General features: G+C 36.0%; 1 protein-coding gene across 3 annotated transcripts in view; it reads right to left on the reverse strand.

The window, feature by feature from the left end:
• Nucleotides 1-16,158, reverse strand: part of DHX29 (DExH-box helicase 29) — a 56,622-nt gene that overhangs the window by 20,719 nt on the left and 19,745 nt on the right. For all 3 annotated transcript variants that reach the window (XM_064271959.1, XM_064271960.1, XM_064271962.1), the window contains exons 7-17: nucleotides 14,712-14,838; nucleotides 14,056-14,214; nucleotides 12,086-12,251; nucleotides 11,563-11,686; nucleotides 9,668-10,279; nucleotides 8,189-8,332; nucleotides 4,928-5,104; nucleotides 4,185-4,325; nucleotides 2,914-3,058; nucleotides 2,661-2,778; nucleotides 750-834 (exon numbers count right to left, since the gene is read on the reverse strand). In XM_064271959.1, coding sequence (XP_064128029.1) covers nucleotides 750-834; nucleotides 2,661-2,778; nucleotides 2,914-3,058; nucleotides 4,185-4,325; nucleotides 4,928-5,104; nucleotides 8,189-8,332; nucleotides 9,668-10,279; nucleotides 11,563-11,686; nucleotides 12,086-12,251; nucleotides 14,056-14,214; nucleotides 14,712-14,838 — 1,998 coding nt within the window. The remainder of the gene's footprint in view (nucleotides 1-749; nucleotides 835-2,660; nucleotides 2,779-2,913; nucleotides 3,059-4,184; nucleotides 4,326-4,927; nucleotides 5,105-8,188; nucleotides 8,333-9,667; nucleotides 10,280-11,562; nucleotides 11,687-12,085; nucleotides 12,252-14,055; nucleotides 14,215-14,711; nucleotides 14,839-16,158) is intronic.

The following is a 16,158-nucleotide window of genomic DNA, read 5'->3' on the forward strand; positions in this document are numbered from 1 at the left end:
GCTCTTTTCAAACAATATCTCACAAGGAAGTCCAAATGCTACAGATTAGAACACAGCCTCAGGACCCTTGGAGTTCCTCAGAGCAGTCAGACAGCCATCAGTGTAATCCAACCACTTGTGAATTGTAAAAAGGCTGAGTGGGCTGCCAAAGGCCACACAGATGGCAGCAGGTAAGGGATGAAAACCCAGGCCTCCTCCATTATAGCCCAGGCCATTTTCTTGGAGCTGTGTTCTCTGCAGTTCCTACATTTTTTTTTTTTTCTTCTGAAAAAGGGTTCAATCTAAAAAACTCTTTGCTAAGGATCTCTCTGTTCAGAGCCCTCAGCAGAGGAGACAATGAAAATATTGATATTTTTTCCTAACCCAACAGTTCATGTATTGCAAAAACAATCAGGATGAAGAGCCTAGAGAACAAAGAATCCTCCCAGTCAGTTATCTCTGACATCCACAATGCATTCCTGGGGAAAAGTAGGAGTTTTCTTTTCACAAGCAACATTCATGCCTAATTTTTCAACTACTGCTCTCCTAAAAAGTCTTGTCCCTTTAATAGCAAATAATATAAATACTAAAATACTTGAACTGTAATTTTGGGTTCATGTTATGCTAAGCTGCAGATCATGTAAAGCTGGAGTCTGCCATGCACTATAAGGAACTTAATAGTGACAACTGTGAACGATGATAAAAGTCATAACTCTTCCATGGCATAGTCTCAGGGGGATCACATACAAATGTGCTGTACTGCATCTTACCTTCCTGACTCCTGGAGGAGGAAATGTGAATGCTGCAGCTTGATCTTGAGTGGAAAGAATAGAATGCAGAGCTATCACTTTATATCTGAAAGTTAAAATCATAGTTCTTAGCAAGAGTTTCTCTTTAGAAGGCACTGCAAAGAATAACAAAATTTATTTGCAAATTGAAAGCAGCTTTAAAGATTTCTATTATGAAAAATTTTAAACACAATAGTTCAGAGAATGGTACAATGAATCCCCATAAATACTTGTCATAGAGAAAACTTTTAATATGAATAAATAATATGGAATATAGAGTTTAAGAATTTTTAAAAACGTTCTTAGGTTGAAGTGATAATCATGACAGCAGTAATAAACTATATCAAAACAGATATAGTCAACAGCTGATTCAGTATATATGGGTAATCAACTGCAGCCTTGGTGTTTTGCAAAATCCAGTGGGTTGGAGAAGGGGAGTCACTATATTATTCTTAACCACAAGATTCCCTCTGCTTAATCACAGTAAGAAAATAGAATACAGATATAGTACCTAAGAATTTTCAGTATGTAAAATGCTATAATAAAAATGTCTTAAAAAACAAAACAAAAAAACACCTTAGTTCACCATTGGTAATTTTTTTTTCCTTCTAAACTTTATTTTGTTGTTGAGAATATACACAGCAAAACATATGCCAATTCAACAGTTGCGACATGTACAATTTAGGGACACTGATTTTGGGTTTGGGATTATATTCTTTGAGTTGTGTAACAGTTCTCACCCTCTTTTTCTGAGTTGTTCCTCCTCAGTTAACATAAACTCACTGTCCCCTGAGGTTCCTATCTAATCTTTCGAGTTGCTGTTGTCAATTTGATCCTGTACTGATAGTTCTTAGAAGAGCATAACGCTCAAGGCAAACCTTTTTTACTACTGAAGCTAAGCTATTGTTTGGTTTTAGGATGACTTCAGGGGATATTTTTGGTTTAAGATTTAAAGATTATCTCAGGGCAGTAGTTTCAGGGGCTCATCTACCTTCCATGACTCCAGAATGAATAGAGTCCATGAGAATTTGAAATTCTGTTGTATATTTTCCCCCTTTTGATAAGGATTCTTTTACGGAATCTTTGATCAAAATGTTTAGCAATGGTAGCTAGGCACCATCCAGTTCTTTGGATCTCATGGGAAAGGAGGCAGTTATTCATGGAGGCAATTAGCCACACACCCCATAACCTCCTCCTATTCCTGACTCTCCTTCTTCCTCTGTTGTTCCAGAATACGGATCAATCGTGTCTCGGACGGCCGCTTGCAAGCTTTTAAGACCCCAGGCACTATGTAACAAACCAGGAGGTAGAGCAGAAGCACTAAACACGTTATTAGGCCAATTAACTGGGATGTCCAATGAAACCATGAACCTAAACCTCCAAATCAAGGAACCAAATCCCATAAGGTGTTTGGCCGTACATAGGCAGCCTCAGCAGCTACTCTTTTTTTTTTTTTTTGTCATTATTGTAAATATATCACACAATTTTTGCCAATTCAACTTTTTACAGGTGTACAACTTACTGACAGCAATTACAATAATCAGCTGTGCAACACTACCCTTAATCAATGCAATTTTTCCATCACCATTAACCACCCCCTTCCCCTCCTCCCTCCTATCTCTGGTAACGACTAATAAACTTTGGTCTCTATACATTTGCCTTTTCTTGTCTCTTTATTTAAGTGAGGTCATACAGTATTTGTCCTTTTGTGATTAGCTTATTTTGCTCACCATAATATCTTCAAGCTCCATCCATATTGTAGCATGCATCAGGCATCACTGGCAATTTTAACTAAAGGTAAAAAGTCTTCTAAAGCTCTCATCAAGAATTTTAACGTACCAAATGTTTTTCTGTTTTAAAACCACTGAGAATATAATGAAAATTTGTAGTTACCGTTCAGGATAAAATCTTCTGTCAGTTGACAGGAGATCATACAACTGCTGAATATGAGCAAGTCCTGGTAAAAAGATCAGTACTGCTCCTTCAATATTTCTGAATTGGGGACTTCTGTCTGAAATGTTTAAGAAGATACAATATTCAAAAGAACGGAGATATAGAACACCACATAAAATATTAATAAAGCATCTCCAGTAAGAAGAAAAGCTTTGTCAAAACAAATGGAGACATTTTAGGAACAGAAATATACCTAAATATACCAGAAGTTCCAAAATGAGATCCAGATTGATTTTATGAGGGTTCATGTAGAGAATAGCATGCTGAGTACGGCTGCTGAACTTCTGGTAAAAGGGATTTAAATCAGCACTTGCTCCGGTCTGAACTGGGATGTACTCCTAACAGAAACACAATCAGAGAAAGCTGAACAAAAATATTTATTTTTACAAGAAAAAAAAGGAGATATTTGCATTCATTCAAATCTTTATTTTTCTAATTTTTTTAATGTTAAAACCCAGCAAGAGTGCAATTTTTAACAGTGGAAAAAGTATGAAATTTTAAATCTCTCCTATAATTTCATCCAGCCCTTAAATGTAGCTAAACCTTTTTATCTGAGCATGCACATGCTAGATTAAAGAGAACTGCAGAGAGACATTATAGTCACATACACATCATTCTGTGGCAGCTGAACAGCAGCCACAGGCCAAGAGAGGTCAAAACGTTAATAAGTAGTTTATACCTGACTCATCCTTTCTGCCTTCTACTTTGGCTGCTGAATTTCAGTCATTTCTTCTGAAATATTTGTAATTTTCTGAAGTCTTTCTTTAGTTTCTAAATTCTATCTCTGGAGTTTTAGGGCAAGATTAGTTTTTGCTTTCTCGGTTTATTTTGCTCAATTAAAAGATAAAGTAACTTTAACTTTGTACTTCCATCAGATTGGATACATGTCTGAAATATATGCTGGATCTCCTACCGCTGGCTAAAATGTATGATAACATAGTTTTTGTGCTATTTTTAACAACATGCAATGAGACTAACTCCCTAGGACTAACTGACTAGCCCTGGACAGCTTCAATGTGGAGCTGAGGGTGGCTCCTGCCAGGCCATAGGCCCTGAGAAAGCCAATGGCAAGGATCTAGATTTGGGGCCCGTCCCATCCTGACCACCTATGGTATTGGGACAAAGAGAAAATCAGCACATACTTATTCCTCAATAATTACTCATTGCTACAAAATTGTTATAAAAATTGCTTCTTATATGTTCCTTGATTTTTTTGTGTGTGTTTACATGGCCCGGGATGGTGTAAGACGACAACTACAACATCACAAACCAAAGACTACAATTCTATGAAACAAACATTCAAGAAATGATCTTTGAAAGTTGCTCATAATCATATCTATTCCTCTTCTACCAAGTTATGCTTGAATTCACTGTGTCAGCCATCAGCCATATGATTTTAAATTTTCATGGTAGGTTATGCCCTGGATATCATTATTGCATATCTTCAGGATGTTTTCTTTTTACCTGATACTTTTTTATTCCGCCTGCTTTGCTTGTAACATTAATGGTTATTTCTTCCTCCTCCTCCAGAAATTTCTGGCAATATTCTGAGTCTTTCTCCAATATAAAGCCTGTTTCCTCTATTATATCTTCAAGATGAAAAACCTGCATACAAGGCATACAAGTGGGTGAATTCAAATTCCTTTCCGTAAATGCCATTTTAGGGAGAACAAGGATATTGTCACCTTTTCAATGTCACTATGCAGTAGTTTAATATAATACGAAAAAGTTTTTTTTTTTTTTTTTTTCCTCCCCTCTAGCTTTATTTGGGAATGAAGAACTTGGTTGATAAATAAGTCTGTCCCTAGAAGTCGCGGCACAAATTACATCTTGATGTTCATTTTTATATGTGTAAAGTGGTTAAAAGAGCAGTCTTTATCTGCTGAATCAAAAGGGTAAGCATTAAGAACAGAATAGGTAGAAAGGGACGCTGGAAAAAGGACAATCTTAAATTTGAGGAGTGAGTGAAAAAGGAGTTCCTTGTTGCCAGGCAGCCAATTTCAATCTGGATATAGTGATTCTGATATGAAATGTGGTTTATGTTGTCTAGCTCTCAGGTCTCTTTCAACAGAATCCTCTCTCATGCCCTCCCTTCCTCAGTCGGAGCAGCACCAGCCATCTGATTCCCAAGACTGTCCTCTCTTGACTTGCAGCACCCTGGGGGTAATGCAGTTTCTGCTTAGGTACACGTTATAAAGAAAACTTACCTCAACAGGATAACTTCTTCCTGAAATTCTCAGGATAGGGCAGTGTGTGAAATATGTAGAAAACTTTTCACTGTCCACAGTGGCACTCATTAGAATCAAGTGTAGATCTGAACGTTTTTGTAAAATCTCCTTCAAGATAATCAGTAGGAAGTCTGACTGAACACTTCTTTCATGAACCTAGTATGAAAGGGATATAAAAATATATATAACGTCTAGTAAGAAGCTTAAAAGGAGGTTAAGGTACTTAGCTACTAACCAAAAGGCTGGTGGTTCGAACCCATCAGTCGCTCCAGAGGAGAAATGACCTGACAATCTGTTTCTGTAAACATTAGAGCCTAGGAAACACTATGGAGCTGTTTTACTCCGTCCTGTAGGATTGCTATGAGTTGGGATCGACCTGATGTCACAACAGCAACAAATCTTAAACAATCACTTAAATCTACTAAAAGTTAATATTCAAGCATAGTCAGTACAGGGTGTAGGGAGGGAGAATCTATAAGTTTCATATAAGGCAGATCTTCAGAATTGAAAATGACGTCATCCTCCAAAATTGAAGTCAGTAAGAAATCAGTATATAATGGACAAGATTAGCCACAATAGTAGGACTCTACTCTAGGAGATGGTTTGCAAGTGTGTGGCTGACGAGATTATAGTTATCTCTCAAATTTCACTCAGAAGCATGAGTGGCTCCTAAATCTCTGACACTTACATAAAACTGTACTGTCTATTACAAGATGGATGGTTTATTGACTGTGTAGAAAATGCAGAGATGGTTAGTAGGAAGCTAACAGGGTCTCTATCACTGTCCAGGAAAAAGGATGTTATACTCTTCCAACACAAGCACGTGAAGAGCGTAATGGAGGAAAGCAAAACTGGAAACAAGATATTTAATTAGGTAAAAATAAGGACTGAGCATACAATAGAGTTAATAAAACTACATATTATTAAGTACACTTGGTATAACCAAAAACCAAACCCATTGCTGTTGAGTTGATTCTGACTCATAGCAACCCTATAGAACAGGGTAGAACTGCCCCACAGAAGTTCCCAAGGAGCGCCTGATGGATTCGAACTGTCAGCCTTTTGGTTAGCAGCTGTAGCTCTTTAACCACTACACCATCAGGGTTTCCACACTTCGTATAGGTGAGCAAAAATCCTGGCTGTAAGCTTATTAGCAGTCAGCAGGAAAAGCTACTGAATTCACACTGTGACTATAAAACAAACCAAACAACTACTCCTAATAAGGCCAAAAGGAAGAGTGATATCCTGAGCATCTTCATAAAGAGAATCCTGGGTAATACAATGAATTCTCTTTCAGGACTCCTCTTACATTCCACCTGATGATGAATATCACTGGGCTTTTTTTACTGCGTGTTCAAGAGGTTGATGGTATTATATAGAAGCACAATTCTGTACATTACATCTACAGACTGGTAATACTAAACCATCAATGAAGACAGCTTCCTGAAGTTGGTCTGACTTCTAAATTAGGGTTCATCCTAATCTATAATTACCAAGCACTTTTATGGTAATAATGTGGGATTCTAAGAGAACTTACTGATTGGTTTATATAAATACTTCAGCTTACTTAGCAGTAAAAAAATTTCTCATTAATAAATAGGGGAATTATCATTTTGTCTTATCTGTTGACCCTTGAGGATACTGATAAAATCTAGGATTTGGCCATACAAAGCTGCAATTGTGATCCCCGAGAAGCAGTTACTGTATGGGCCTGCTCAGGTAGTCAACCATCCTCTTTGATATCTTAGTGATAATAGTATAATTTTCTCCTCTATTAAGGAATAAAGACTTCTTATATAAAAATTAATTCCTACCACTTATTACCAAAATAGTAATGAGATTATTTTATAAATTTTTTATCTTACAAAGAACAGGTATGTTATATATATACTGTAGCCATGTTTTGTGAATCCCAAATCAGGATAAAGAACATACCAAAATGTCAGAATATTTAAGAATGTTACAAAAAAACTACGATGTCAAGAAAATTGCCTTAACCTAAACTCATTCAATAAGAAAATGGTTAAATAAATTGTGGGACATCCAAATTATATGCCACCACAAAAGCCATTAAAAACTCACATTTTTGCAGGATATCTAATTATGTGGATGAATTAGAAAATAAATATACACATATATAAACACAAAATACACAAAAATAATGGAAGGTAATAAAATTAAAAGTTAACATTGATTTTTTTCTGGGTCATGATATTATAATTTCTTTCATTTTTCTACCTTTCTACATGTCTAGTGTTTTCTAACTTAAAATAACTCATCTAGGCCTGGGCTATATGTAGTCTATTAATTAAAAATCAGTGCATGATTAAACTCTCACTACTGCTTTCTGAACGTAATGAATTAACAGATATTCATAAAATGTTATATCAGGGAAAATTAAAAAACCAGATAATAGAAATGTTATATACATTGTATGTCTTCTTGAAAAATTAGGTACAAAGCAAATCAGTTTACCTATGTTAGGCTAGTATGCCATTTAAGGTAATTCTAATGTGAAACGTAAGGCAGAATTAAATGTACATTCAAATATGATTCAAGTAGAGGTATATCTGGACACCCTGGTGGGGTAGTGGTTAAGAATTAACAGCTGCTAACCAAAAGGTCGGCAGTTCAAATCCACCAGGCTCTCCTTGGAAACCATATGGAGCAGTTCTACTCTGTCCTGTAGGGTTGCTATGAGTCAGAATCAACTCAATGGCAATGGTAAAGAGGTATGTCTTATAAAGAAAATGACTTATGGATGAAAATTCCTTGTCTTTGGTAAGAATTAGAGAAGATCCTTTAACAACTAAATGTAGAAGCTGAAAAACAGTGTACTGCTAAAAGCACAGATTAGAGCCAGATTGTCTGTGTTTGAACTCCCAGCTACAGAACTTACTGTGTGACCTTGGGCAGGTTATTTGATTTCTCTGTGCTTCATTTTCCTCTATTGTAAAATAGAGATAATAATAGCTACTTCTCTAGGTTGCTGGGAGGACCAAATGAACTAATATACACAAAGTGCTTAGAAGGGCATCGAGTATATAAAATGAATTATACAATATTTATTAAATCAAATCTAAATAATAGGTATCTGTTAGAGGAAATTAACCAAATTATTATATGTAAAGTGTCTGGCATTTATAAAGCACCAAAAAATATGTTAGCTAGTATTAGTACCATCTTTTTAATACCAAAATCTTTAGAACCAATCTGGACACAACTAGAGAATCCACTCACCTCATCTACAATAACATGAGACACATTAGTTAGAAGACCATCTTCCTGAAGTTTTCTTAGCAAAACCCCTGTTGTACAATACAGTAGCCTGGTAGATTCACTAGCTCGAGATTCCATTCGGATCTGGTAACCACATAAGGAATTCTGAAGGGAGAACACAAAACTGAGATTAATTTCTCACAAATGATCTGGGAAACAAGCTTTACTAAGTGAAGCACAGGTGCTGATCTCCCTAATATGTGGAGCAGTTTAAATAAATCTTCATGGTGCAATTTATTATCATTATCAAAATTAATTTTTCCATGGTCTTCAGTTACAGAAAACTGTAAAAATTGTTTTGGTAATTTTAAACAAACAAAAAATCTTTGTTCCTTTTAAGATGCTGAGACAGAAGGCTGTTCAATTTGTTTCAAGTATCATTAATCTGATTAGGAAGCATTAATAAATGTTGAATTAATTTCTTCTTAAGTTATCTTGGCATGAACTACTGAGGTACTCAAAAACAGAATTTTATAGCAGCTCCCACAATCTGGTCTACTATCCTACCAAGCTCCTGGTAAGACTCACCACCATTAAAGAGCAGCTGATCCCATACCAGTGATTCCTAATGGGAATCCAGAAGCCACATCTATTCCCATCACATTTTTTCCTACCCCTTCAGTCATTCCTTTGTTTCATTTGTGTACATGTCTGTCATCCCCTTAACTTATGTCCCTTCTAAGGCAGAAACTGTGTCTTTTAATCCTCGAGAGAAATCCAGAAAATCTGCTAAATAAAAATTTTTTAATGAAAGGGTACCCATCTTAAGGATAGAGATAAAAATACTAAATACCACATCTAGAAAGAACAATTCAAATTCTAATTAAGCTGAGTTACATGAACTGGGAATTCACTATATTTGGTTCTAACCAATCTTATCACTCTGGTTAAGCCTTGGCCAGTTTTGTGTTTGCTTGAATGGCAAAATGCATGACAAAAGATGTTCAAGTACTTTTGCTTTTTTTTTTTTTTTTTAAATACAGGGTTTGAAAATAATCTAGCATTTTCTTTTACAGTCTATCCCCCTTCTACTCACTGAAATGAATTACTGAAAATCTCTTAGGAATACATCCCACAGAAAAAATTTACAAAAATCTGAGATATATGATATCAGAGTCAAGTTTATATTTGTCCAAATTCTTTGAATGCTTATTTTTAATGTAGTATGTAACATATTCAAATATTCAATTATCAAAGTGAATACATTTTTTTCTTTTATATGAGAATTTTAGTGACAGAAATGCTAATAACCCTTTTCATATGAAGGACAGTGACATAATACCATATCTTTCAAAGAAAACATTTGAAGAGTGCCTGAAATGTGCTATTGAGCAACCAGTCATAGCCAAAATTCATCCATGATGCTGGTTCCATTTGGCTTTCAAGAGCAAAGGTGAGTAATGTCACCATTTACTAAGGTGGAGAGGAAGAGCATCTTACCCTTCCTCCAGGACCACTTTCACAGCCCAATTCTTCACATACTCTTGTCGCTAAACTCACTGCTGAGATTCTTCGGGGCTGGGTACAGACAATGTTACATTTACTTGTTCCCCGTTCATTAAGAAGCAAATCTTCCAATAGAAAATGTGGCACCTGAGTACTTTTACCACTCCCTGTTTCACCTGCCACAACCACTACCCGGTGTCTCTTGAGAGTTTCAACAATCAAATTGCGGTGCTTGAAGACAGGTAACTGTTGTCTTTCCTTTAGAAGTCTCTGATACTTAGATGTGCCTTGTAACTTTCTAAAGAGGTTTCTGACAGGTTCCAAATCTTCTGCATTTGCTGATTCCATGGACAGTGCAGAAAAATCCTCATCAGAAACTAAATTTTCCCAAGATTCTTCAGGATCTTCAGAATTTTCTCGTTTATTATTAGAATGCTGTTGTTGCTGTTGCTGCTGCTGAAATTTCAATTTATTCAGAAGTTTGGCAATAAAAAGATCACGTGGTTTATTGCTTTCTATTTTATTTAATTCTTCCTTTTTCTTTTCTGCATCACTCCACTCTAGCCAAACGTCTCGGTAAGTGGGAGGCAGTAACTGATGAACTGACTGCAGAGGAAAAAAGCAGCAGTGCATTATTTTCATTAACTATTGGATAGGAAAATATTCAATGTAATTAATATGTCTCTTAAACTAGGAGATTATTATAAAAAGTACATGCACATGACCCAGAAACCCAGTGCCGTCGAGTCGATTCCGACTCATAGATGCAAATTTATAGAAAGCATATCATACTTAGGCTTCTAGCCTTGCTAACTATATGACCTTAGGCAAGGAACTTAAGCCTTGTCTCAGTTTCTGCATTTGTAAATGGGGATAATTATAGTACCTCTGTCATAGGCGTATGGTGAGGCTAAATAATTAATACAAGCTAAGTGCTTTTTTTTTTAAGTGCTTATTCTTGGAACATAGTAAACTATTGAATAAATGTTTATTATTATTTATTCCTGCAATGGTGCTATATAATATGTAGATGAACCATAAAGCATTTCTAAAATGTACTGGAGCCTTACTACAAAGTTTCCTTTGAGATTCTCGCGGCTGCCTAATGTTACAGGTCAAAAAATGAACCACGCTGGAGGAAATCTGCATTATCCTAATTCTGTGCTATAAGAGAGCCCACAATTATTTCTCTGACACATGATAGTCATTTCTATCAAGTAGGCTCAGCTTATGATCCCTTACTTTGCAAAACGAAGGGAAATAAAGACAAAGAGCTTTTACTGGCAGAAATTGGAAAAAACGAATGTTTGGACTTCTACTTAATCAGTGCCTAAAAGTTTCAGTGGTCCTAATTTTCCATAAGATACACAAGACACATTTGTTGAAAAGGAAATGCTGACAATCCCAATTTTTCAAAACTAGCATTGTATTCTCTTAAAGATCTTCTTTCAATAGTACTTAATCTTTTCTTAAACTGGAAGCTTATAGTTAATATAAAATAAATTTAAAACTGAAACCAATGTCTAATTTTTTTAAGTTGAAAAATTAATATAACATTAGAGGAAAACAAGCTGTTTAAAAATTCTCCTAAATTCAATCACCCTAGCAAATCTTTTAGGAGTCCTGGTAGTGTAGTGGATAAGTGCTCAGCTGCTAACCAATCAGATTGTGTCTTTCTAATCTCTAGTCTAAGAAGCAGAGGAAGCTATGTTAAGAGGTAATAGGAAGCCAAAATTTTGAGTGAAGACGCACTCAGTACAAAGAATCTTGGCACAGAAGACCAAAATTAAATGCTACCTTCTACATGCAGATAGTTTTACCTTTTGAAATATAGTATATCCATTATTTCACAAATGATTTTTGAAGAATTTAGCTGTAAAAGGTCTCACCTGCCCTTTCACTAAATGATAAAGGGCTAAAGTAGCTCCCAGGTGCTGAGCTTGCATGCCATCCTCTGTTAAAATTGTAGGACATGCTACCAGGACATCATCTTCAGACTTGACTACCCTCACCCTACAAAGAAGCAAAAAAATAAACTTTAAAATAAAATTGATGAAGTAAAAAAAGTCAGAATTTTATTAACACTGAACTTAAATTTACATTAATCTTTTAAATATTTTCATGGAAGGCATTGTACTAGATGATAATTTGTAAGCACTGTCAACCTGAGATGTGGAATTCGAGAGCTTCCTAAAGGTGTGCTATTGAGTTCATTATGACTCATAGTGACCCCGCAGGTCAGAGAACTGCCCCATAGGGTTTCCTAAGGTATGATCTTTACAGGAGATTGCCAGGTCTTTTGTCCTGAGGAATAGCTGGGGGTTAGCAGCCAAGTTACTTAATTCAAGGAAACAAAAAGATTTTTATCTTACATTTTTCCAAAAGTTCATTCAGTTATTCAGAAAAACATACCTACATTTCCAGTATCTACCTACTGGAACTTTTTCAAAGGAAGGGTTTGGACTCTTGGGAAGATTCTTCCTGACCCAATCAATCAGAAATTGTTTGGGAGATTTTCCAGTCCAGCTTCGAGCAGTATAGTCAAAATTTCTTACATCATGAGGTTCTTTCTTTTTATCTAAAATGGCAGACAAAGATTGGTTCTTTAAAAATGGTCATGTAGTTATATAAAATCTCTTTTGAATGTTCAAAGTACCCTCACTTTTGGGAAAAGCACTTTTAGAAGAAAGGACAGATAGAAAGGCTTGCCCTTCTGTACGTGATATAAGGAAATCCTTTTGCTGGATAGAACCATGGAAAATCCTGAATCTTTTAAAAAATTATCTTGAGGAACTCATGTATTTTTGTAGAATATCTAAGATACTGCCCATGCAATATATTATTTAGAATACTCTGAATTATGTTTGGCAGGCTACCCTGCAGGAAGTGCAATCTTTTTGAAAAAATATAAATTAGGTGTCATTTCTCGACTTAACAGCTGCAGCTGCCACCACCACCACCTTCAATGCCTTCCTGTTACATACAAAATAAGGTCCAAATTCCTTACTACTACCAAGGTTCATCTCCGCCTATCTCCTGTCACTTTTCCCTCATGCTCACTATGCTGTAGCCACTGGCCATCAGTCAATTCCTCCAATGCTGTAAGCCTGCCTAGCCCAATATAGTAGCCATTAACCACATGTGCCTATTTAAATCTGAAAATTCAGTTTCTTATTTGTACTAGTCAGATTTCAAGTGCTCAGTACTCACATTTGGCTAGTGGCTACCACTCTGGACAGTGCAGATATAGAACATTTTCATCACTGCAGAAGGTTTTGATGAATAGGGCTGTTCTAAGCTCCTTCCCACCTTAGACTTCTGATGTGCTGTCTCTCTGCTTGGAAGGTTCTTTTCTACAGCTCGTCACCAGACTAATACCTAATCATCTGTCAGATCTCAAAATAAATGTAATAAGCAAGGTCTCCCCAATCCAAATTAGACTCCCTTGTTAATCTATTATTAGAGGCCAGCTTATCTTCCCTTCTAAACTGTAAACTCAAAAGAAGGCTGAGACTATGCTATTTTGTTCATTATTGTACACATAGCACATTGTACACAATAAGGATTCAATATTTGTTGAAAGAATGAATAAAGTTATACTTATAGCTATCTAGATTCACTTAACAAACATTTACTGAGTAGCTATCCCATGAGGCATCAAGCTGGGTCAATACTAAAAATTAAGGATGAATAAGACATACCCCTAAAGGAACTGACAGTTTAGTGTCAGATTAACTATATTATAGCCTGGTAAACATTACACTAGCTGTATCAATAATCTACATGGGCCCACAATGAGGCACACCGTGACTTGTATCTGATGGCATGGCAGCAGTTAGGAAAGGCTTAAAGAAGCAGTCCTGTTGAGTTGAGCCTTGAGGTGAGGGAAAAGCTGGCCAATTAGTAGGTAATACGATGAGCAAAATCATGGAGTCATGAAACAACATATGTTTAAAGAATGATGTGGCTGGAGTATATAGTTGGGAGGAGTCAACAATAAGGTGGAAAGGTAGATTATGGCAGACTGCAAAGGATCTTGAAGGCCATATAAGAGGGTGTAAATTTGTTACTGATGTCAGTGGGTTTGGCATTATTAAAGATTTTTAACAGAAAACTCACATTTAGTTCTGTGTTACAGAAAGATAACTCTGGCAGGAATACGGAAAATGGGCTGGAGAGAGATGAGGATAAGGCAAGACACACGAAATTACAAAATGTTAGACAAGTTATCATAATTGTCATTACTTTTCCAAGACAGCTTGTGGAAGCCTAAATTTACCGCCAGCTTATATAACTCGCCAGAATGGAAGGTAACATATATTTTACAACTACATATACGAAATTTACAAATTACACTCTGGACCCATTTCCTTTCATTTTACCTTTCTCTTCTTCAGTAGCAGCTGCAGATTTTTCAAATAAATTAAAGTTTAAAGCACTTCCCCCTTCTGTAGCCAAAGGAGGTTTTTTCTTTTCATTCTGTTGATGTGAAATCTTTATGGCTGGATTGAATACTGGATGGTCTTCTAAGGTTTCCATTTCTACCAAGAAAAAAGATGATTTTTATAAATGTTTCTTATGCCTTTTTACTTTGCAAAGATGGTTTTTATTTTTTAAAAAGCAGTTAAAATTTCTCCTTTTCCGTGTAGCCAATTATTCAACAATTCCTGCTAGAAATCTGTGCTGCAAGTCAGGGGCAATTTATTTACTTTCACAACATGTGCTAAAATGTTTACAGTAACTTATTTAACAGGTGTAGTAGGTCTGGAAAAACATCTTCATTAGAAATAAACACTTACGGAATTATATCCACCTCTTCTTGAATGCATGTGGTATTTTATGGTACAAATCAAGGATATAAAGCTGGTTGACAGGCCAAACCCAGCCCACTGCCTGTTTTGTGTGGCCCGAGAACTAAGCACTGTTTTTACAGAAGACTCATTTGAATAAAAAAAAAAAAAAGGCAAACTGTATCTCACGAAGGCCAATAATGAAAGGACAATTAGATTTACACGTCTAAAAATTCGGAAGTGTTTACCTCTTTGAAATTTCCTTATTTTTTCTTGAGCCTCTTTTTGACCTTGCTTGTTTTTTTCCAGTTTAAAGGTAGCTGCTTGTTCCTTTGCATCCAACAGTTTTGCTGAAAGGTGCAAGTACCTTTCATTCTGTTCCAAATAAGATGATGAGGAGGAAATGAAGAGAAGGGAAAGATTAGTTTATTAATGGTAAATATACTGTATCAAAACCTTTGATTCTCCTGTACAACTATGATCAATTAATTTTGACAAAGATGTTAAGTCCATCCAGTGGAGAGAGAATGGTCTTTTTAATAAATGGTTCTAGGACAACTGGATTTCCTAAAGAAAAGAATGAACCTGGACCCATACTTCTCACCTTACAGGAAAACTAAATGGATCAAAGACCTAAACGTAGGAATAAAGACTATAAAACTCTTAGAAGAAAACATAGAGGTAACACTTCAGGACCTAATTTTTAATAAGCCTCTTTAGATATGATACCAAAAGCATGAGTGACAAAAGACAGGATGAATGAGACCTCATCAGAATCAAAAAGTTCTGTTCATCAAAGGACTTTATCAAGAAAATGAAGAGACAACCTCCAGATTGGGAGAAAATTTGGGGGAAGCAGGTATCGGATAAGGGTTTAATATCCAGAATATAGAAAGAACTACTACAACTTAAAAACAAAAAGATGAACAACCTGATTTAAAAAATGGCAAAAGGACTTGAATAGCTATTTATCCAAAGAAGAACTACAAATAGCCCATGAGCACATGAGAAGATGCTCAGTGTCATTTGTCGTTGTTGTTAGGTGCTGTCAAGTTGGTTCCGACTCATAGCAACCCTATGTACCACAGGATGAAACACCATCCTCACAATCTGTGCTGTTTCAGCCCATTGCTGCAGCCACTGTGTTAATCCATCTCTTTGAGGGTCTTCCTCTTTTTCGCTGACCCTCTACTTTACATGATGTCCTTCTCCAGGAGCTGGTCCCTCCTGATAACATGTCCAAAGTATGTGAGACAAAGTCTCACCATCCTTGTTTCTTCTAAGGAGCACTTGCCATTAGGGAAATGCAAATCAAAACCACAATGAGATATCACTTCATACCCACTAGGACTACTGTGATTAAAAAAATGGAAAACAACAGGTGTTACTGAGGATGCGAAGAAACTGAAGCCCTCATCCGTTGCTTCATTAAGGTAAGATCTACTTACAATAAAATGAACCCATTTCAAGTGTACAGATTAATGAGTTTGATAAATGTGTATACCCAAGTAAACATCACAATCAAGATATAGGATATTTTCATCATTTCAAAAAGTTCCCTTATAATCCTTTATAGTCAATCTCTTGCCCCCACTGAGGTTCAGGCAACTACTGATCTGCTTTCTGTCAGTATAGATTGATGTTACATAGATCATTTTTCTAGAATTTAACATAATGAAATCATCCAGCATGTAC

Source organism: Loxodonta africana, chromosome 2 (genome assembly GCF_030014295.1).
Source record: "Loxodonta africana isolate mLoxAfr1 chromosome 2, mLoxAfr1.hap2, whole genome shotgun sequence".
NCBI lineage: Eukaryota > Metazoa > Chordata > Mammalia > Proboscidea > Elephantidae > Loxodonta > Loxodonta africana.